This window comes from Rhinolophus sinicus, linkage group LG05 (genome assembly GCF_036562045.2).
Source record: "Rhinolophus sinicus isolate RSC01 linkage group LG05, ASM3656204v1, whole genome shotgun sequence".
NCBI classification, from domain to species: Eukaryota; Metazoa; Chordata; class Mammalia; order Chiroptera; family Rhinolophidae; genus Rhinolophus; species Rhinolophus sinicus.
In genome coordinates this window covers 17,216,799-17,240,212 of record NC_133755.1, presented here as the reverse complement: position 1 = coordinate 17,240,212, position 23,414 = coordinate 17,216,799, and the positions used below count along the sequence as shown (strand labels likewise).

General features: G+C 44.8%; 1 protein-coding gene across 2 annotated transcripts in view; it reads left to right on the top strand.

Annotated features, from left to right (window-relative positions):
• Nucleotides 1-253: 253 nt before the first annotated feature.
• Nucleotides 254-23,414, top strand: part of OTOF (otoferlin) — an 88,880-nt gene continuing 65,719 nt past the window's right edge. Inside the window, exons 1-2 of one of the 2 annotated variants that reach the window (XM_074331805.1) lie at nucleotides 254-552; nucleotides 16,223-16,281. In XM_074331805.1, coding sequence (XP_074187906.1) covers nucleotides 474-552; nucleotides 16,223-16,281 — 138 coding nt within the window. In that variant the 5' untranslated portion in view covers nucleotides 254-473. The remainder of the gene's footprint in view (nucleotides 553-16,222; nucleotides 16,282-23,414) is intronic. The other variant, XM_019735385.2, reaches the window with a different exon arrangement.

The window sequence follows — 23,414 nt, the reverse complement described above, 5'->3', positions numbered from 1 at the left end:
TCCCATCTGCCTACTCCTGATGGCAGAAGAGGGTGCCTAACAGGGGAATCAGAGCCCTGCTGAGAGGTGGGCAGACAGGTGGCTGTGCTCCAGGAGCTAGAAGACACCTGAAGCTGGACAGGGCTTTATCTGGGAGCAGGCGGCTGCTGAATAATGAATTCCGACTCTGTGTCTGCACTCCCAGGCTACACGCTGGGTGCACAGCACACACACACACACACACACACACACACACACACACACTGGGCTGACAACTTGGAGGGGCGGGGGCTGGCAGGGCTGTGAGTCTCCGTGAGCCGCTGGAAGGAGCAGCTCAGCTTGCTCAGTTGCCTTGGTCTCTGTGGGCAGCATCGAGGGGGCTCAGAGGGAGGAGCAGCTGCAGAGAGGAAGAAGGCGTGTGAGCCGCGTCGTTCCCGGGCTTGCTCCTTCACCAGCTGCTCCTGCCTGGCAGAGCCCAGGCTCTCCACACCAGCATGGCCCTGCTCGTCCACCTCAAGACGGTCTCAGAGCTGCGGGGCAAGGGTGACCGGATCGCCAAAGTGACTTTCCGAGGTAGGGAAGCCCCTGTCTTTAGGGGACCCCAGCTCTGGGCTGAGGGGAATAAGGCAGGGCCAGAAAGATGGATGGGAAAAGTTCTACCTGGGTTGGAGCAAGGAGGTTTTTCATGAGCAGCCATCTGCCCCTGGCCTAACAGGCCATTGTGATTTCTTGAAAATCAGGGCCCCCCGTGTTTCCATGTCTGCATCTGTGTCTGTCTCCCTGCACTTGCCCATGTGCCAGTGCTGAGGGGCAGAGCCCTCTTCCTGCAAAGGGTCCTGGGGAAGCAGACATGAGGACCCCATCCCTGGACTCAGGGGGACCCAGGCTGGCGGGGCCCAGGCCTTCAGAGCCTTCCTGGGCCCCCTCTTCCTCTCTCTCTCCCTCCTGAAGGCTGGTTTCCTTGGGCATGGGGTGGGGGGGGGGTGTCTGCAGCCTGGAAGACCAAGGTGGCTCCTAGAAACCAAGCTGCAGGTAGCTGTCTGGGTCCCAGCATGATGGAATACTGTTGGCTTCCCTCAGAGCTGTCCATGGCCAGGGATCTTGTGAGGCCCACTAGTCTCCCCTCTGTCAGTTCTCTTCCTGCCCTCCTTCCCACTCATGCAGCCAGTGACCATTTACTATGATCTATATGCCAAGTTCTGGGGGCTGAGCATGACCCAAACCCTGCCCTTTAGGAGCCCAATCCCATGGGGCAGGATGACCAGTGGGCAAATAGGACAGGTGTGTGATATGACAAGAATGGGGCAAGTGCCGCATGCAAGGTACAGAAGCAGCACGCTGACCAGGCTTGTGGCCAGGGAAGGCTTCCAGGAAGAGGTGACACCTCAGCTGAAACCCAAGGGAGCAGCAGAAAGGACCAACATGCGGAGGTGAGGACAGAGCAGACAGAGGGGATAGGCTGCCCAAGGCTGAGAAAGGAGCTGAAACGGGGAACAGACTGAGGTTTCATGAGGTGGGAACCCAGAGTGGGTGCAGAAACTAAGGTGGGAGAGAGAGGCAGCGCCAAGGAGGCCACGCTACATTTACCCTGAGGACAGTGGGAAGCCTCTGAATGCAAGGCCAGGCTTACCTCTGCTTTATACTCACCTCCGCCTCTGCCTCTGGGCCAGGGGCATTTGGGGCAGCCTTTCACCAAAGGCCAGGGTACTCATTAGACCTCGTGGGGTGGGTGGGCTGGGAGAGTGGGGGAGATGCTGAGAGAATGCCACCAGATTAAAGAACAAAGTGAGTATCGGGGCCCAGGCCGGACACACAGGTGCACCTGTGTCAGGAAGGAGAGGTGAGACCTCAGTGCAGCCTTTCCGGGCACTCTCCGGCAGCAGCCCAGGTACCCACACCACTGCCTCAGTCAGGCCACTGTAGGGCAGGAAGTCCTGGATTGTCCATACTGTGTGCATAGGGACAGCAGGGGGGAGGAGATCATAGTGTCCCTGTGCGCAGAAGGCAGAGGAAGTGGGGGCTGGGCTGCCTGTTGCTTCCCACACCAGCCCAACGACTGCTTTCTCTGCAGCGCCCTGGATCCACTGCATGCCACCTGCCGGCTCAGCTGGCTTTAGTAAAAACAAGGGTGTCCTTTGATCTGTGAAATGTGTCCCTGTGTTGGGCAGGCAGTATAGTATTTGGCTGTTTAGCTACAGGTCGCTATGTTTTTGCACCTATGAAAGCAAAGTCCCAGGCTGCACAAGCCAGTCCCATTTGCAGGCAGAGGAACCAAGGCCAGTCGTAAACAGATGTGCATAGCATTCATGGAGGGGCTGACGCAGGGTGGCCCCAACTCACAAGACCTCACCCCCAGCCCTGGCTGCTCAATCCTGCAATCTCCTTTATCTCCTCGTCAACTGGAGTAAGCGTCCTGTCTATCTGATGCCCACCATTTTCTTTGAGTGGTGGGGCTGACCACAAGGGCACTAGCCCCTTTGCAACCTGCGTCATCTGGATGGACTGGAGAAACCCACTTCCAAGCTCTGTGGCCACAGGCAGAGCTCTGGGGGAGGGGTTTTCCAGAAAGACTCCTTTAAAACAACCAGAGATACCTCAGACATTCACCTGCTACAGTCAGCAGTTAATAACTATAGACACTCAAAAGACCAACCCTAATAATCCTTTAGAGGAAACCAACCCACTCTAGAATGTTCTAAGGCATCTGGTGCACACAACCTCCATTGTCCAAGCAAATATGCTGCAGGGAGAAATAAGAAGCTGGTGAACAGTCAGAGGTTCCCCTAATCCCGTGAGTGAAGCTCATGCCAGGTGGGGTGAGGGAGGCCTCAGTAAATGGGCCCATTGGCAGTGGCCCAGGTAGACTAGGAGGGCTGGTTGAAAGACAGCTTGACTTTCTGTGCTGTACCACCCAGGACACTTAGGAAGGATCCCTATGTGGCTGTGGTGGGGAAAGTTCTACAAGTCCTGGGTCCTACCTACTCCTGGGTTTTACCACTTACTTTGCCTCTCTGGCTCTCAGTCTCCGCATCTGTAACATGGACATGATAACACCCACCTACCAGATTGCTTCAGTGAAACAATAGGTGTGGAAGAGTAACTGATGTGTCTGTGAGGCGGTCATTCCAGTTCTCCTTGGGGCAGGCTGCCCTGAGACCCCTATTCCCACGTGGGCTGGGCATGCACCAGCATTGTCCATGGAGACAGCCCTCTTTTTCTGCCACCCCAGGTCAGTCAGCCAGCCTACTGGTAGGCTACTCAGAACTCACCCCCCAGCTCCATCTCTCGCTCTTCTCTCTTACAGTCCCAGCAGCCACTCTTCACCTGGCCCTGCACTTATTTATTCATTCACTGAATGTGCTAATATTTGAGGACAGGCCTAAGACTCTGGGGGTGAAGAAAACACAGCCCCTGCCCAGCAGTCAGACAGGAGACACCAGAAGGCCTGGTCCCTGTCCCTGTCATATATGCAGGCCATAGGGCCTCAGGGCTTGGCTTCCCGTGAACGAGATGAGACAGTGGTTTCCATTTAATGCAGAGACCTGCAGTCAGAATCAGGAATGGGCTGAGAAGGAGCCCTCTTGACCACAGGTTGCTATTCGAAGGGAGACCGTATTAGCTTAGGGTTTGTCCTTTTCCAATTCCTAAAATAATTCTCAGCATCAATCAGCCATGGAATACAGGGTGGGAAGGGTCTCTAGCTCCTCTAGTCCAACATTATGTCCAGTGTTGAGCCCCATTCAAACCTGAGGGCTAACTGGGCTGTCAGGGATCCAAATGACAGACTGACTGGGCCAGTTCTGTGGTCTCCCTTTACTCTCCATCCCGGAGTTTTCTTGCCAAAATACCAGGTTTGGGGATTTGATCTGTGAGATGGGTGACGTCTGGAGGCTGGGTCTGATCTCCACATAATTTATCTGAACGGGTCATTGGCACAAAGATTTGCTTTATCAAGGTTTCCCCCTCGGCCCGGCTGACTTTTCCTCCTTACTCCTTCCCCCACCACACCCCATTATGTTCCCACTGCTTTGAACTTCCTGCCATTCCCCCAAAGACGCCAAGCCCTGTATATCTCCAGGCCTCTTGAGATGTTGTATTTCTTCTGCTTGGAGTGACCCCCCACCCAACCTTGAAAACTCCTATGAATTCTGTTCATCCTTCAAGGCCCAACTCATATATCACCTCCTCTGTGCAGCCTTCCCCCTCCCTTGCAGTACTGTGTACATACTCCTCCCACAGCTCAGCTAGGGCACTTTGTGTCTTAGAAACTGCCCCAGTTCTGCATGCTGCGCTAACATCCGAGAACATTCAAGATAGAGATCCATCGTAGCTATCCTAAGGGGCCCCATGCGGAACACGGGGCCCGGTCATCAAAATGAACACCAACGGCTTCCGTCTTTGAGGTATTCAATCGTTAGTGGGTTTAAATTCTCCTTCCACTGTGGCACTGCCACTCTTTGGCTCAGTTTTCCAACTGTGAAACCCCACCACCCCATTTCTATTCAAGAGGCATCAGGGACTGGAAGAGGCCTCAAGAGCCAAGAATCGGAACTCTGGCCCATGTTCCCCCCATCGATCCCCCTCCCGCCCCCCCCCCCACCCAGAGGGCGGCTGACCTTGTCCTCTAGCAAATGTTGGAGAGTCCAGCTCTGGCCCACAGGTTGGAAGCAAGAGGGGCTGCACGTGACACTACTCCATCACTGAATGTGCACTTTCTGAACGTTGCTGCATACAGCTCTGGGTACAGGGTGGGCTTAAAGGCAAACCAGGGACTCACAACCTGATAGGGGAGAAGAAACATGTGCAGACCTAATGGAGAAACATTTCTGGACCTGGGGGATAAGGGGGGGCAAGGTATGCTTAGGGGTAGGGCATACATTGCAACACATTCAGAGGATGGCAGCTTATTTCAGCTACAGAGACCAACAAATGCTCCAATAAAGGGGCAGAGGAAGAGGAAGAGGAGGGGAGGAGGACGCAGTTAAGCTGGGTCTTGAATAACTGCTTGCACACGTGGAGGTACAGAAGGAAGGGTGAGGAAGGGTTGCTGTGGGGAGGTGAGGCCATTCTGGGTAAGGGACTGACAGGACCAGAGGCCAGAGGAGGGAAATCTCAGTTAAGTACAATGACTAGAAAGGCACTAGTTTTGGCCGGAGCAGAGGCTGTAGGAAGTGGGTGCAGAGGAAGAAGAGCTAGGAAAGGAGCATGGGGCCAGGGTGGGTGGCTGCATGCTGGGAAGGGATTTGGGCCCGGTCGAGCACAAGGGACAAAATTCCCCCTACTCTTGGCTGCAAGGACCACCTCAGACTCCAAATTAAATTTATTTTCCCCCATTAAAATGGGGGAGTTCTCCTTCTTGATGATACTATGACTTCCATTGAAAACATCTCCGTCATTCCTGGTGAGGGAGGCCCAGAGCCCCCAGTCCTGATATGCTCCTGGGATGCCTGGCCTGTGTGTGCACTCGGGCCCGGCCCAGCACCTCCTCTCTGGGAGGGCGTGGGGTGGGTGTTGCCCCCCTTGAAAACAGCACCTGGGGGACCTTTTAGGACAGCCTGAAGCCCATGGCTGGCTGTGGACACAGCTCCGTGCCTTTCTATCCATCTGAGGTTGTGCCCCCACATCCTCTTCTCTTCCCAGCACACACACGACCCTCACCCCCAGGGGATCTTCTTTGCCTGAAGTCCCAGGTGGTGAATGTCCCCCCTCCCACTCAGATCGAGCTGGTGTAGCCCTGGGAAAGCAGGCAGAGCTGCTGAAAATTCCCCAGGCTTCTCCTGCTTTGAGGAGATGAGTGTGTTTTCGTGGTATGGAAATGAACAGAAAACTGTCCTCTGCTACAAAGGCTCTTGGCAAAAGTACTGCTGGGAATGTGCTCAAGAACAGGCTTGCAAATAATTTCCCTGAATGGCGAAGCCCAGGTTATCTTATCTATCTTTCCTGAGGAAAAAAATACCCTGCATCCCTCCCACCCACTCCCATTCCTGAGTTTCATCCTTTAAAAAAAAAAAAATTATTAATTCTTTATAATGGAAAACCTCAGATATGTACAAGAGTAGGGGAAATAGTATAATGGCCCCCAACTTCTCCCTATGCAGTCTTAACAGCAATCAACTCATGACCAATCTTGTTTTATTTGTACCCTGTCCTACTCCCACACCCCAAATTATCTGGAAACAAATCCCAAACACCATTCCATTTCATCTATAAACATTCAGTACACCGCTACAAAAGATAAAGACTCAAAAAAAAACCCCACGTATTATATCACTCCTAAAAAATTAACAGTAATTCCTTAATACTATGAAATATTTAGTCAGTCATCAAATTTCTAATTATCTCATCAGTGTCATAAATTTTTTCCAGTTCATTAAAAGCTACATTTTAATGTGTTTTATAAATCAAATATTTAATCATGCACCCGTCCTTTCATTCATCCAGGCAACAATATTCATTGAGGGCCAGTTACATGCCAGGAGCTAGTCTGGCACTGGGGTGATAGCAGTAATGAGACAGATGTGGTCCCTGCCCTCAAAGAAAAGATGGTCATTGCACAAGTCACTGTGAGCATGCTGAGTATTCTGGAAAGGAAAGCACAGGGATGAGGCAGCATGAGGCAAAGGAAGCCCATAGACCAGGAAGTCCGGAAACCACCTGAGAAGGTGAGTCAGAATTGTTTAGGAAGAGCACATGTGAAGGGAAGTGGGAGCAGTCCAGCAGCTCTGGTGCCTTTCAAAATCATCCACCCTGGAGCCCAGCAGACAAAGCTGGAAAAGTTCACGGAGTCCAGGGAGAAGATTTTTCTGAGCGGGGTCTAAGTTGATATTGAAGCTAGCCTTTGACAGAGGACAGCATTTTGAAAGGACAAAACCTCCAAGAGGCCCCATTCCAGGCAGAGGGGCTAATAGTATAAACACATAGGTGTACAGATATGTCAAGTGTTTGGGAGGTGCTTGCTGAGGTTCAGGTGGGAATGGGGTGGAGGGGAGGCTGGGGCCCAAACACAGAGGGTCTTCAATGTCATACTGTGGAGTTTGAACTTTGCTTTGTAAGTAAATAGGAATCACCAAAGCTCTTAGCCAGAGAATGAGATGGGAAGATCTGGTTTGGGAACGGATACTCTGGATGTCAGGACCCAAGGCCAGGAGCCCAGGGAGGAAGCTGGGGCAGTGGTGGAGGCAGAGGGCTGTGCCTCCCCAGGGGGCATTGTGAGTTCCGAAAGAAGGGGTGACGTGGATTCAGAGAGGTAGGGATAGCAGCTCTGAGATTGGAAGTGAGCAAGAGGGCAGGATGAGGGGGCCTCTGGATTTTGGACTTGAGTGCTTAGGTGGATGGTGAGGCCACCAGTGGGTCTGGGGAGCACGACAGGAAGAGCAGGCTTAGGGGGAGCACAGAGAAGATGGGCTTGCCTGCGGGTCATTCTAGAGAAAACCCCAGGATATCAGAAATCTGGCTGGGTACAATGAGTGCCCATCAAATGGTCAGTTTGGGAGTCCAGCCGGTAAGTAAAGGTCTAAGAGAAGAAGAGATGTGCCTGAGTTTAAGTTCTTATAGGGCTGCTTTGGGATCCAGTGAAAAAGGTGATATACAGGAAAGGCTCTACAAACTGTAAGGTGCTAATTACCCCTTACAGGATTCCTCATGCTTTGGCCTTCTAGAGAGGCAGAAATAGAGTAGATTGTGATCCTGGGGAACCTAGGGACCCAGAGATGTGCTGCGAAGGGCCTTAGTTGATTCTCTTCTGGACTCCTCCAATTGCTGACACACCAAATTCCGCCAGACATGGAGATGACAGGTAACAACATCTGGAGCCATCATCGCCCAGGCGGGTTCCTCCAGAGCAGGGACCTGGGCTGGTTCCTCAGGGCCTGGCACAGAACAGATCTGAAATAGAAGTGACAGAAAGGAGCCCAGCCTGCAGGTGTGGCAGGAGCTGTTGCACAGTTAGCAACAGGAGCCACTCTGCAGCCCCTGGTTCAGGTAGCACCAAGCAGTGATCTATTTCTCTCACTGACAGTTCCAGAAAGTTCTGCTGAGACAGGGAATATCATGTGATCATTTTCACACTGGCACAACAGTCTTTGTCTCTACGCCATATTTTTTTCTTTTTTTTTCAAAGCAGAAGGGCTCATTGGCTTAGTTGGAGGTCAGTTTTCACTTATTAGCTTTTTTTTTAGCCAAAGTTTAAGATAAAGTCAGGACTGCAGTTTTGACAATATTTTTTACCCAATTTGAAGATATATATATATAAAACGTCACTCTCCCATCACGCATTATATTCCCAGTGCCTGGCACAGAGCAACTACTCTATAGAGCTTGTGGACCACTGGGACCACAAGCTCCTCCATCTGTCACAATAATGCGAGACCCTAAGACCCAGCAGTTGCTGAGTGTGTGATTAGCACTGCCTTAGTCTCAAGGGGAAACATCACATTCTCTCTCTGCCTCATTGCCTGGGTCTGAAAAATGGGAACCGGAGCCATCAGTTCATTACAGAACTTAAGTGAGCATCTGGAAGGAAGTACAGGTTTGAGCTGAGCCTGAGAGGTGGGATTTATAATCCGTGCCCCGTTCCTGCCTCTCAGATGAGTCCCTGATCTAAGCCTGAGTTTCTACTGTATGTACCTGTATATTAACAGCGTGAGGTGAGGGGAATAAGTGAGTGAAGGTAGAATGATGTTTGAATAAGATTTGTGGAAAATGAAGAGTTAGAGGTAGATGGGGCCTCCATCTAGATGAGAAATAGAGGAAGGGGCTGAAAAAGCTGGTGATTTTCAGAGAGCACATTATTTAAGGAACTTAAGAAATAGTTGCTTTCTTGGACAACTCTTCATGAATTAAATTTCTCCATTCTGCTGTACCATCAACTGTCATAAAATTGAATATGTGTTCCTCAAGGTGGGGGGGAGGGGGACCTGTTATTACAAGAGACGATTACAAACAACGAAACAAGAAAATCATTAGGGATATAGAGAATTTGACAACACCATAAACCACCTTGACCCAAGTGGCATTTCTAGAACACTACACCCCAAAGTTGAAAAATACATATTCTTTTTAAATGCATATGGCACACTCATCAACACAGACCATAGGCTGAGTAAACAAGTTTCACTACATTTCAAAAGACTGACATCTTACAGAGTATGTTCTCTAACTACACTGGAATTCAATTAGAAATTAGTAACAATAAAAGATTTTTTGAAACTCCAAATATCTGGAAATTAAACAATAAATACCCTTCAGAATAACTTATGGTCAAAGAAGAAAACAAAAAGAAATTATAACATGTTTCTAACTGAATTATAATAAAAATGCAACATAACATTTATAGTTTTAAATACAGCAGAAAAGAAAAAAGTCTAAAATCAATGATTGAGGTTTCTGCCTTAAGAAGCTGCTAAAAGAAGAGCAAATAAAACTCAAATCTTGAAAACATTATGTTAAGTGAAATATGCCAGACACCAAGACCACACATTGTATGATTCCACTTATATGAAATGCCCAAAATAGACAAATCCATAAAGACAGAAAGATTAGTGATTGCCAGGGGCTAGGAGAAGAGAACGGGAAGTGGCTGCTTAAGTGTGGGCTTCCTTTTGGGATGATGAAAATATTCTGGAATTAGAGAGTAATGAATTAACAGTGAATTTTATGGTTTGTGAATTGCATTTCAATAAATAAAAATAAGAACAACCTAAAAATTAAACCTAATGAGAATAAAACAAAAGAAATAGAAAACAGACAAACAGAGAAAACTAACAGAGCCAAAAGTCGGTCCTTTGAAAAAAATTAATAAAATGGGTAAACTATAGCAGACTGACCAAGTGAAAAAAAGCAAGAAAAACACAAATTACCAACATCAGGAATGAAAGAGAAGATATCATTGCATTAACAGGAAAATAAGGAAATATAATGAATAATCTTATCTCAATAAAGTTCTAAACATCAGATGAAATGGACAAATCCTTTGAAAAACAACTTACCAAAACTGACAAAAAGAAATGGAAAATCTGAAGAGCCCAAAACCTATTAAAGAAATCAAATTTATAATAGCGATGACGATACCAGGACCCAAGGCCAGGAGCGCAGGGAGGAAGCTGGGGCAGCGGTGGAGGCAGCGGGCTGCGCCCCCACAGTGGATGATGATGATAAACTACTTTCTCGTAAAGAAAACTTCAGGTCTAGGTCACCTCACTGGTAAATTCTAGAAAACATTTAAGGAAGAAATAAAACTAATCTTACACAAATGTTCAGAAAATAGAGAAAGAAGAACACTTCATAACTCATTTTATAATATACCAAACCCTAATAAAGACATACAAGAAGAAAAGTAGACCCCAATATCCGTCAGGAAAAATGATGTAAAAATCCTGAACAAAAGATTAGTCAATTGAGTAGCAATATATGAAAGGGATAACACATCATGACAAGTGAGTTTTATCCTGGGAATAAAAGGTTAGTTTAAAATTGGAAAATCAAAATGTTTCACCATATTAATACAAGAGAAAAACCACGAATAGATACAGAAAAAACATTTGACAAAATCCAACACCCATTTATGATAAGAACTCTCAGCAACCTAAGAGTAAAGAGAATTCTGATAAAGGGCAACTACAAAAAATGCCCAACTAATATCAGACTTAATCCTGAAACATTAAACATTAGATTATGAGCAAGGCAAAGACGTCCACTCTCACCACTTCTATTCCACATTGTACTGGAATTGTTGCCAGTGAATTAAGGCAAGAGGAAATACAACTCAAACAGATAGGAAAGAAAGAAGTAAAACTGCCCTTTTTCACACACCAACACAGAAAAAACCCTAATTGGTTATGTAGAAAATTAAGGAACCTACATAAAAGTTACCATAATTCATAAATGAATTTAGCAAGGTTTTAGGATCTAAGCTTAATATAAAAAAATGTATTTCTATAGAAACAAACCATGTGGAAAATAGAAATTAAAAAGCAATTACTTTTACAATAGCATACTTGTAAAAACCATTAAATATTTAGAAAGAATTTTCACTACAGACTTGAAAGACCACACTAAAAGAAAAAATGCTGAAAGAAAAAAAAGAAACCCAAATATATAGAAAATATATTGTGCTGATGGATTGGAAGACTCAGAATTCTTAAAATGTCAGTTCCCCCAAATTGATCTATAGACTGATTACAATCCTAAATAAAAATCACAACGGTCTGTTTTGTAGAAATTGAAAATTACTTTAAAATTTATATGGACATGCAAATGATCTAAAACAGCCAAAGCAACTTTGAAAACGGAGAAGAAAGTTGGAAGATTACGCTTTGATTTGATCGGCTAGAAATAATGTATTGATTGTGTGGTGATTATACAAGTATATGCATTTATTGAAACATCACTGAGTTGTGTACTTCAGATCGGTGAACATAAATTTTACCTAGTTTTTAAAAAAAGCTAATCACACCTAAAATACCTAAAACTTGTTATATAAGATGGGGAAGAAAATTGTTCCTTATTATATACTACTAAAAATATGCTACAAAATGTGATTCATAATAAAGGAGACCATTTTTATATTTAAGACATCGCTTAACTATCTAAAAGACTCATAGCCATTTTTTTTGGGTGATGAACTATGCACCAAGTGTATAAGCACTAGCATTTCCTCCATTTTATAGATGAGGTAACTAAGGCCAAGAAAGGTTAACTTCTTTGAGGGCTCCTGGCCAGCAAGTGGTAGAGCTGGGGCTTGAACTCAGGCAGTCTGGCCCACGAGCCTTACCACTATCAGATGGCCCCTTGTGCTTGTAAGGAACTTGGTGCTGTACTCAGCCTTTCATAGAAAGTCTCTTGCTGAACCTCACTGTGGTTCCGGGATGCAGGCTGTTCCAGGATAATTGCCCCAGTTTACAGATGACGGCTCTGAGACCCTGAGGGGCTGAATAACCAGCATCAGGCCGCCTGACCCTGAGCTGCAGCATCAGCCCCCAAACCTACCTAGGCCTGGCTCTTTGTCTGCACACCGGGAGCCTGGGCTTCGCCTCCTGGTGCTCGTGGGAGTAGCTGGCCTTCCAGAAGGAACAGGCTGATCTGAACTGGGGAGGATGAAAATAGCAGGGCCACCACTCCTGAGCTGCTGTGGAGGAACAGAAGGCGAGCAGATTTGGGGATGTCAGAGCGTTGCAGCTAGGAATGGGGTACTTGCCAAGCCACCCTCCATGTAGTCCATCCCAAGCACTGCAGACAGTGAAGTTTCGCTGATTTTAGATAACGAAAGGGAATAGTGACAGGTCTGAGTCACAAGCAGAGTGTTTCACTCTATTTCTAGCTCACACGGGGTAAAGAATAATGGCACTGATATAGGCCACAGGGCTACGTCCTGGGCAAAACACTGATGTTCCTGAAGCTTGTCCTCAGGACCTTCTCCTTTCCCTTTAGATGCCACCCACTCTGTGCTCTCTCAGGACCCTAGGACCACCCCCCACAAGGTCTTCCTTCTGTGGGCTGCTCCCTAAAGGGGGACCCTTTTCATTTTTCCCTTCACCATCAGAACTCACTTGTCCTGCGTTCTGCATCTTCAGGGTTCCATTCTTTGCTCCACACTTCCCAACTCTGCTCACACTGTTCTCTCTGCTCGGTTGTCCCTTCTCTCTCCTGCCTCCCCAATCTCTCCGCATGCATAGCTAGACCCACCAATCTTCCAGGGTCCAGGGAATGCCCATGCTTCTTCAATGCCTTCCTTGATCTGCTAAGTTGAGGCCATTTCTCCTTTTCCTGTGTTCTCACTTTAATTACACTTTTTGCGTGCCAAGGACCAAATTTTGCCTCATACAGTAGCCTTTTCCATGTCTAACCTATCCGCCATCTGGATTGTAATAAGCTGCTTCAGGTGGCATCCCGATTCAAATTATCTTTGTACAATCCCCACCCTCCCCTGCCCCAGAGCCCAGTGCTGAATAGATGACCCTCTTGCATGTGGGAATGCAAGACCAATAGCACAGGCTAACAATACAGTCCTTACATGCCTGCCTTTGCTCAATGTCTGGCTCTAACAAGGTAAACCGTCTGGAAGAGGGAGCTGTTTTGTGCAAATGGGATGTTTTGTACCCTTAAGTCCCATCCCATAAAAGGCTAGCACTCCATCCTGCATATGAGACAACAGCTGAGCTCACCTTCATTTCAGAGGGTAGCTGCAATCCAGATATTTTAAAATGGCGAATGACATACAAGTTATTTCTATTAAGCTTTGGACTTCTGAGCCCCCCCCACTTGGGTATATCCGATGTCAGGGCACTTATTACAGTTGCGAGCACAGAGTCAGCTATCCAAAATCATTTATTGACTCAAGAAGGAGTTTATTTCAAACCAAACAGCTCAGCTAGCCCATGAGCAGCTGCCTCTAAATGAAAACAGACGCTGTTCCATGTTCCCATCTAATCTCACTCTATCCACAAAAGCCTCCCCACTGCAGAGAATAGGCTATTTTCTTTCTCTCTAGACTTCTTCTAAATCTTCTCTGTGGCAAGAAAGGTGATTGGATATTGGGATTTAAAATGATTTTGTCTGAAAGCCATTTAAAATGGAGCTGAAATTTCAACAGGACTGGTGCTGAGGGGAGTAGATGGTAAGTGGAGATGAACTTGGAAAGAGAGATGAGGTTAGCAATCCCCACTGATAAGTTGGAAGGGATGACAGAGGTCCCCTGGCTCTGTCTTAATGAATAGAAAAGGACCAAGGGAATGATTCCTGCCACTGTTTGTACAGCCCTCCTAAAAAGTGACTTTTCAAAAATGCTTAAGGACATTCTGTTTTCTTAGTAAGTTGCCCTTTTCACTGTTTCTGTACCATTGATTTAATTTGTTCCAGCAACCCCCCTTTTTTTAATATCTAAAGGTAAAATTTAACTCATCCTGTTTGACAATACTCACCACATTTAAATCCCTAGGGCCTAAGGCATTGAAGTTTTACTGCATTTTGAAACAGAGCCCTAATGTATAAATTTTGCAATGGGTAACTCACTGCATTTCACGCCCTCTCAAACAAGATTATAGGAAATACGCAAGCAGAGGAGTCTTTGAGCCTCCATGCCTGTTGGAACCCTGACACCATCTTGGATGGTTCCTGCCCCCACCCACAGAGCTGCTTAATTTTCACTCCGGGAGATGCTTGGGCACAGCCATATCTGAGGCTCATTATGATCTTCCAGGATGAAAAGGCCTTTGATTATTCAGAGTGTGGGCCATTGGGGAAGCCCCAGTGCACAGACATGCTCACCTGATTCTCCATTTACATTATGTTACCTGTGGGAAAAATTAAAAGAAGCTCTCGTGTTGGAATTTGAAATGGTTTTAAATCCACCATCTCTCGTGTTTCCCTCTCCTCCCTTGGCTGCCTTCCGGTTTGTTGCTGAGGTTTTTCTTTTGATGTTTTGTTTTGTTTTGTCCCCAGCTAGTGCTAAAGAGTCTACCTTTCCCATCTGTCTACTCACATCTATTTTCTTTGGATATAGCTTCTGCTTTATAGCTTCTTTCTGATTATCTCAGAGGCAACTCCTCCCCACATGCCCACCATCCTACACACACACACACACACACACACACACACCCTTCTTCAGACCATCTACCTGACTCTAACATCAAACCTCTATCCTCCTTGTCAGGGGGTAGCTCTGGACTGAACTAGGACTTGCTTCTGAGCTGTAAAAACCAGGCAAGCCCTAGAGATTTCTGACCAATACTCTCATTAGACAAGCGGGGCAACTGAGGTCAGAGGAGAGAAGTTAGTTCCCAGGGGGAGCAAGCCTGCTTTGCTGAGCCTCCTTCTTCATCCACTCCCACCCCCACCGCTTACCTTACCGCTCCCTGACCTGGTGTGGGTCATACCAGGTCTCCCTGGTTTTCTGTGGGGCGAAGAGCATTGCATGCCCTACCGAGTCCTCTCCTGGGTCCCCAGACTGCCCATCAGTGACAACCCAAACTGACCCTCAGAATGGGACTGAGTTCAACCTTGAGACAGCCCTTCAACAAAATGGTCTGCTGGTTTAAGTTGGTGGGGATTTAACTGTTTTTTCTTTTAATTACAAAAGTAAAGCATGGTCACTGAAAAAAAAATTCAAACTCAAATGTATCCAGCAAAAAGTCAAAGTATGCTGCTCTCAACCTCTTCTCACTCCCCTGGCCCTGCTCATAGAAATTACAATCCCTGCCCATGTGCCTTTTCTCTTTCCTCCCCCACCCCAAACCATATTTATTTTTTCTTCTCTGTACCACTTCTCTATCTCATGCAAAATTGTATTTTAAGGTACATAATGCATGGTGTTGAACTAGCCATGTGTTCCAGTTCCCTGCCCTCCTTTGCTTGAGTCAGCTCCCTGAGGGCGGGGAACCATCCGTCTATCCCAAGGCCCCCAGACGCGGCCTTGGTACACTGAAGACTCTACTGAATGTTTCTCAGTGACCTGAACCTGCTTATGTCCCCCACACATTGCCCACTCCATTCCCCCTCCAACCTGCTCTCATCCTCTCCTGGTTATGATTCTTCAAGCAATCTGGGCCACTGGATGGGCTAGAAAAGCAGGCAGCTTTACTTCTGCCCTGGTGGGTTGTCTATGAACCTGGGGCGGTGGTGGGGTCTGGGAAAATGTGTGTCCATATCACCCTCCCTATTACCTGTGCCAGTGGGGAAAGGAAGGGCAGTATATGGGAGGAACCACCGATGCTTTCCCCTCTGCTAAGGCTGACAGAAAAATGAGTGAGAATGGAGGAAGGCCCTTGGTTTACGGGGAAGAAGGTCTGGATACTCCAGGTTGTCCCAGGGCCTGGTTTGGGCAGGAGGTCCTGGGCCTGGCTACAGACGCTGTCTTAGGAGGGGGCTATCATTCGGCCGGGTGCCCTCCGCCCTCAGGGCCAGGCATGTGCTCAGGGCAGCCTCAGGCCAGGGAAAGCCAGCAGAGCTGAGGAGACCACAAAAGGAGGCCAAGAAAGCCACCGGGAAGGCAGCATGGTGGAGAAAAGGGACGGAGGTTTCATGGCCTTTGACCTGCCTACCTCACGGGACTGTGGAAAGGGTCAGCTAAGACACTATGGGAACTTGCGTCATTCTAGAGAGTGCTGCACAAGGCATGCAGTCCCATGGTTGTAACGAGTGCTGTGTGAACCCAAATGCTGTCATGACAACTATCAGGTCAAGAGGTCTGACCCCAAGCTTGTTGTCCAAGGGGGGTCTGACTTTAAAATTTCCTCTTTCTCCCACTTAGGGCAATCCTTCCACTCCCGGGTCCTGGAGAACTGTGAGGATGTGGCTGACTTTGACGAGGTAGGACGCCGTGTTGTGGGGAGCCAAGCCCTGGCCCAGAGGGGGACAAGCACCTTCCTGCCTCCTGGGAGCGAACTGGCCCCAAATCCTAGGAGGCAGGCTTGCTCAGGGCTCCTCATCTCTGGTTTGCTTCCTGGGAGGGAGCCTCCCGCCCCCCTGCACCCAGATCCCTCTCAGGGACCTCTGCATAGGAGAGCCCCCTGCAGAGCTACTGGCACAGTGGCAGTCCAGGCCTAACCAGTGGCCTGCTGCCCAGTCGGGGGCCTTCTGTTCTCTTTGGAGAAAGGGTCACAGATGTTGCAGGCCCCAAGCTGAGGTCCCAGCAGGCCTAGAGATGGGGCTTCCCTCCCCATGTTCCCTGGGCATGAGAAGCGGCCAGGCTAAGCCCACCTGCCTTCTAGCAAAGCCAGTCTCACAGGGACCTCACCCCTTTCTCTCTAAAAGTTAGTGGGGAATCCCCCCACTGATCTCCCCAATAAGCTTTTCTATTCTATCCCTTTTGATCTCAGGCTCAGAGGGTTGAGACTTGCCCCAGTGCATGGCACATTATTTCATTGGTCCCTACAAGGCCCAACTCTTGTTTTCATGTATGTATGTATTTATTATGTATATATTCTCTCTCATTCTCATATTCTTTCCTTCCATAGACAACCCTTCTAATGTGTATCTCTTGGTTTCAAAATTTTTATTGTCTTGTGAGCATATAATTTATGTTTATTTAAATGGTATTATTACGTATTTCATTTTCTTTCACTGAGCACCTTTTTAAAGTTCCATCTCTCTTGCTATGTTAACCTGTTGCTTCTACCTACTGTACATGTTCCATGGGACACATCTGACACACAGGGCGATCAACCATCCTCGCTTGCCTGGGACTGAGGGGGTTCGTGGAACACACACTTATAGGGCTAAAAGTGGAAAACTCCTAGTCAAACCAGGATGGGTTGGTCACCCTACACGCTTCACCTACCCACACCCCAGTGAGGAACCCTCAGTGTGCCTCCCACTCCCCACCACCAGAAATGCAATGAATATTCTTAGGCATGTCCCCTTTGGACCTGTGTGAGCATTTCTCTGGGACATATACCTAGACTTGGAATTGCTCTCATAGGGTGTTTATACACTTAATGTGACCCAGCACTGCCACGCCATGGTCTATACTTCCACCACCAGTGCATGTGGATCACTGTTTCCCATCCTCATCTACACCGGACGTTATCCAGCTTTCTGATTTTCACCAGTCTCACAGTGATACCTCATTATTGTTGTAATGGTATGTTTAAGGTTTCTTGCTTATAAATTGTCTGTCCATAGTCTCTACCCCTTTTTCTTATCAGTATAGCTATCTTTTTCTTATTAATTTGCAAGAGCTCTTTGTATGTTCTAGATATCAATCCCTTGTTGGTTTTAGATATTGAAAATATCCTCTCCCAATCTGCCATCTATCTATTAACTTTCTCCCTGGTGCCCCTCATTAACTAGAAGTCCTTAATCCTGGTGTGTTTTCAAGTGTTGCTGAAAAAGTCTTTACACTCTTCTAGGTTACAAATACATTTTCCTACATTTTCTGATTCTGTGACTGTATCTTTTACCTTGTATGTGGTTTAGCTAGAGGTCCAGTTTTATTTTTCTCCATATAAGGAATCATTTTTCCTAAAATCAACTTGCTAAGCAATCATCTTGTCTCCATTTATTGTATGTTAAGGTCTATGTCTGAACATTCTATTCTATCCCTTTAGTCTGTCTGTTCTCGAAATTCACCACACTGCATTAATTAATATGACTTTTCTGTATGTCTTAATATCTGGTGAGGCAAATTCCCTCTCTTTACTCTTCTTTTTTAAAGTTGACCTATTTATGGAACTTTATCCGTGCAGATAAATTTTAAAGTAAGCTTATCAAGGTCTTCCAAAAACCAGCTGAAATTTTGATTAAATTTCATTGAGCCTAAAAATTAACTTAGGAAGATGTCAATTTTTTATAATATTAAATCGTTTGGTCAAATTACCAACCATACTTTACTAGGATTTTAAAGTTTTCTACATAGAAGTCTTATGCATTCTTGACTATTTTCTAGATGCTTTATGGTTTTGTCATCATTATGAATGGTATCTTACTTTTATTACATTCTTAGTTGATTATTGCTGGCACAGAGAAATGCTTTCCTTTTCTTTTTTTATCTGGCAAACATGGTGAACTCTTACTCATTTTAATAGTTTGTCTATTGGTCAGTTTTTCTTGTGTATATGATAATATTATCTACAGAAATATTTTATCTCTTCCTTTGCATTTCGACCTCCTTACTTCTTTATCTTCCCATAGAGTATTGGCCATGATTTCTAGTTCTATGCTAAACAGTAATGATGTGGTTGTATATCCTTTCTGTGTTCTCCTCATTAAAGGAAATAAATGCATTTAAGTTTTGTCATCAAATAAATTGTAATAGGATCTTACTAGTTAATCTTGTCTTACTAGTTTACTGAGAGTTTTTTTATAAAAACTTTATTATAAAAAGTTCAAAGGTTGTTTAACTATATCGAAAGCTTTGTCTTCATTGATTTAGACAACCATAATTTGCTCCTTTAGTATATTTCATAATGTATTATTTTGGGTAGAGTCAATGGGCAAATATTTTTATTTAGGATTTTTGCAGCTAAATATATAAAATTCTTATACTTGCATAATACATAACATTTTCTGGAACAACAAATAAAACAGGAATTTATTCTTCCTTGACATGTTGGAAGAATCAAATGTAGAAACATCTAAGTCTGGACAAAGGCAGCTCTTCAACTCCCTTGTCAATTTCTCAATGTCTTCTTGCACCAATTCTGGATTGTTATATTTTTCTAGGTATTTTTACATTTCATCTAGGTTTACAAATTTATTAGCACATATTCAATCGTAATGTTTTTAAATTGTTTTCAAATCTTTTTTGTGCCTATAGGTAGTTCCACCTTTTTTATTTAATATTTCATTTATTTGTATCTTTGTTAATAAGATCTGTTTATCTTATTAATCTTCATAAAGAACCAGCTTTGGCTTCATTAATCTTTCCTGTTGTTCTCCATTTCATTGATTTCTGCCCTTTCTCTAATTATTTCCCTTCTGTCTGTATATTTTCTTTTGTTCTGTGACTCTTTTTCCAACTTTTTGGGTGCTACACCTATTATTTTTATCTTTTTTATTTCTTAATAAACATATTTAAAGTTATACATTTTGCTGTATATACAGTTTTACCAGTATCTTACAAAATTTTATATGCAGTGTTTTCATTCTTATTCAGTTTTGAACATTTCTTACAGTATTTTATGATTTTCTTTTAAACCTAAGTTACATAATAATATGTTAGTTTCCAAGTATATATGATATTGTAGCTCCTTATTTTATCCACTTCCAGTTTTATTGCATTACAATCAAAGAACATAGTCATATAATACTGACCCTATGGAATTTATTGAGACTTCTATTATGACCTATTCATGGTCATAAATGCTTCCTCTGCTTAAAAGCAGTATGTTCAGTGTAGGGTTCTATATATAGTGCAATATAAACTCAAGCTTATATTATTTTATATAAACTCAAGCTTCTTAGTTATATTCAATTTTCTGCTTGTTTTTCTCTGCTTGGTCTATCAGTTTCAAAAATGACTGTAATAGAGTTTCCTACTACAATTGTTGATTTACATATTTCTCCCTGCAGTTCTGTTAGTTGTTGCTTGATATGTTTTGAAACTGTATTGCTAATTGCCTATATGCTCATGATGGCTGTATCTTCTAGTCTATTTTTGTTTTTACTGAATTTAATGTCCTTCTTTGTCTCTTATGATATTTTTGCACTAATTTCTATTTTGTCAGATATTAAGATTGCTAACTTAGCTTATTTTGGTTTATTTGCTTGGTATATCTTTTTCAACCTTCATATTTTCTTGGTGTATTTTTTCTATCTTTTTATTTTTAATATTTCTGTGTTTTCACATTCAAGTATGTCGTCTTAGGGCATGTATTATTAGATCTTAGTTTCTTCCACAATATGAGAGTCTTTGTATTCTAATTGATCAGTTTTATCCATTTACATCTATTGTAATTGCTATTATTATAAGGCTTATTTCTACCACCATCTTATTTTATATTTTCCACTTACTGTACTTTTTGTTGTTTGCTTTTTTATCCTTTCCAGCTTCCCATTGAGTAGATCAGATTTTCTTCTGTTAGTTGAAAAGTTATACATTCTATTTTTGTTTTCAAGGTAGTTACCTTTACTCATGTTTATGTATATTAATAGTGTAAACAAATCACTAATCATAATTTCCCCTAATGTGACAAGTACTTTAATACTCTCTCTCATGCCTCTTTGATTTCCCCACCTCAGCCCACATCCTCATGCTGATATTATCTAGATTAGAATTTTAATTCTAGGTTCTTATGAATGTGTGTTCTCCTTTCTTTTATTTGTGCTAGCCTTCTTTTTTCTTTTTTAAGACAATAGTCTTTACCAGATGTTTGATCACCTTTATTTCTCATATCTCTTTAAGCATCTCTTGGAATTGTTTTTCTTCTCATTTGAGTACTTCCTCCAAAAGCGTTTTTAATTTGGGTCTTTGTGTAACAAACTTAAAGCTCTGTAAACCTGAGAATATTTTTCTTGTTTCTTCCAATTTGAATAAGAGTTTCATTAGATATAAAATTTTAGGTTCAAAGTTCCTTCACTACTTCAAAAATATTATTCCATCTTTCTGTTGAGAAGTCTGATGGCCATCTGATTCTTGTAACTTTGTGGATGACCTTTCTTTCTCGCTGGGAAAAAAAAAGTGTAATTCCTTTATCTTTGATATTCTTAAACTTTATTATATTGTGTTTAATTGTGGGTTTCCTATCTCTCCTGTTTTGCACTATTTTGCAATCTCTTTCAAATTGAGGGCCTTTTATCTCTCATTTATTACAGAAAATTCTATCTCCATTGTTTTTTTCAAATATTCCTTCCATTCAGTTTTTATATTGTTCTTTCCTCTGCAACTCCTATTATCAGATGTCAGTACTTCTACTTCTAATTGCTGTTTCTTTTATATATATATATATACAAACACACACACACACACACACACACACACACACACACACACACACACTATAAATCTTTTCCTGCTGTCTTCTGAGGGAGTTCTTCAAATTGATCTTCAAAATTCACTAATTTGTTCTTTTTAAAAAATTATTTCTTATCCTTGTTTCATTGCTAATGTATATATTTATGATCCATTTGTTCTAATGTTGCAGCCCCACCCAGTTGGTATATACTATTCAGTGTATTGTCTTTCTTTTATGGAAGAGATCCTCTCCAAGTGTCTCTTTACTTTTCCCTGTTCAACTTTCCCTGGTATGAGCTACTCTGTCTGCTAACAAGTGTTGGGGAAATATCAAAAACCGGCTTGTCAGTCCCTAGGGGTTGAAGGGCAGGCTTGAGCACAAGGAAGGGCCCTAGTCACCAAAGAAACAGAGTAAGGCTCTCATCTCTGAGTCTTTAAGGAGAAACATGGTTGACAGAAGGCATTCTAGATTTTTAATAAACGATCTTTATGGGTTAAGAAGGTATAAGCAGTTGGTCTATCAATACCTTTTTCATCAATCCTCCTCCCAGTAGCACTGCTGTCACAATTTTATCAGTTAAGGAGCAGGCAACAATTGCCCCAACGTAATGCCAGGGAAAGGTAAGAGCAGAACGTACAAAGATTTTCTCCAACCTATTCTCCCAATGCTGCTTCTATTCACTCCTGGCTCAAGCTGGGTAGCCTCTATCTTCCCCACACACATCAGCTCAAACAGCCTTTGGTCTCCCTGGGTTTCTCATATTTGCTTTTCTGTTTGTTTGTTACTTCCTGGAATCCTTATTTCCCTCCTGCTCCTATAGTTTCTGCAGGGTTGATTTTGGGGCAGAACCAACAGTCTTAAGTCATGATTTTGGCACAAAGCAGCAGCTCTGCTGTGACAACCAGAATAGCTTACCCCTTCTTGCCTAGACTTCACTTTTGACGAGGATATTTGGCTGTGTTCGGTCTGAGAAGGACGTTATGGCAGATTATTCCCTTTGAGGATGGCATTTAGCTGAGCAGCCACCAGCTTGATGGGCCACCCAGAATCTCTGTCCTCTCCTCACTTTGGGCCCATCCCACACAGTGCAGTTGTGTCCACAGGCCCAGGGCCACAGACACAGAGGAGAAAGTTCTCAACCTTCTTGCCTGGGCTAGGGAGTCACCATTGACCAGCACAGCCCCCAGGCTGTGCCCTCTCCAAGGAGAGTTCTGTTCTGGACTTCTCCCCTTCCTGGCTGTGTGACTTTCTGCCTCAGTTTCTAAGCTTCAGTTACTACTGTTGTCAAGTGGGGCTGATGATGGGTATGAAGTCTCTTTCTAAAATGATGAACAAAATGAGAGATTGTTGGATGATATCCATTCCAGGATACTAAACTAGCTGTCCTGGCCTCAGGCTTACCCCAACACAGAATCTGCTCATTCCCTTCCTCTCCTTGTTTCCTCAGTTAAGGCCCTGAGAGGGAGGGGCTGGTTGAGTGAACATGTAGACAGCCCAGCCCAGTCTCTCAAAGTCTTGCCTCCTTGGGCCTCTGGCCCCAGTCAACCAGGCAAAGCATCTGACGCCATCCTTTTCACCAAGTCTCCCAGGGGACATGTCCACCCAGGCTTACAGCCAATGAGCAACCCGATGCCCTTTCCAAGGACATTGCCACTCCTTTCCATTAACTGTCCCCTGGGACACCTGAGCTACAGGTAGACATGACATTCAAAGTTAATCACCATGTCCTTCCTGCTCCCAGCTTCCCCCAGCCCAGGACAGGTGGAGAGTCAGTCCCTGTTGCTCCCAAGCATGGGACCACATTCTGAGCACCTAATGTGTGCCAGGCCCCAGGCTAGAGATACCCAGAGGGAGAGGCATGCTCAACAACACAGGAGGGTCGGTGCAGGAATTGGGCACAGGGGAGCCTCCAGGGGAGTGTGGAGAGACCGAGGAGGAGGCAGAAGCCAGGGAGTTATGAGCAAAAGTACGCAGCCATGTCAGAGAGTGGTACCAAGATGGGGAGCAGTGGTTCTCACCTGAGGAAAGTTCTACTCACCCCCGGGTGGA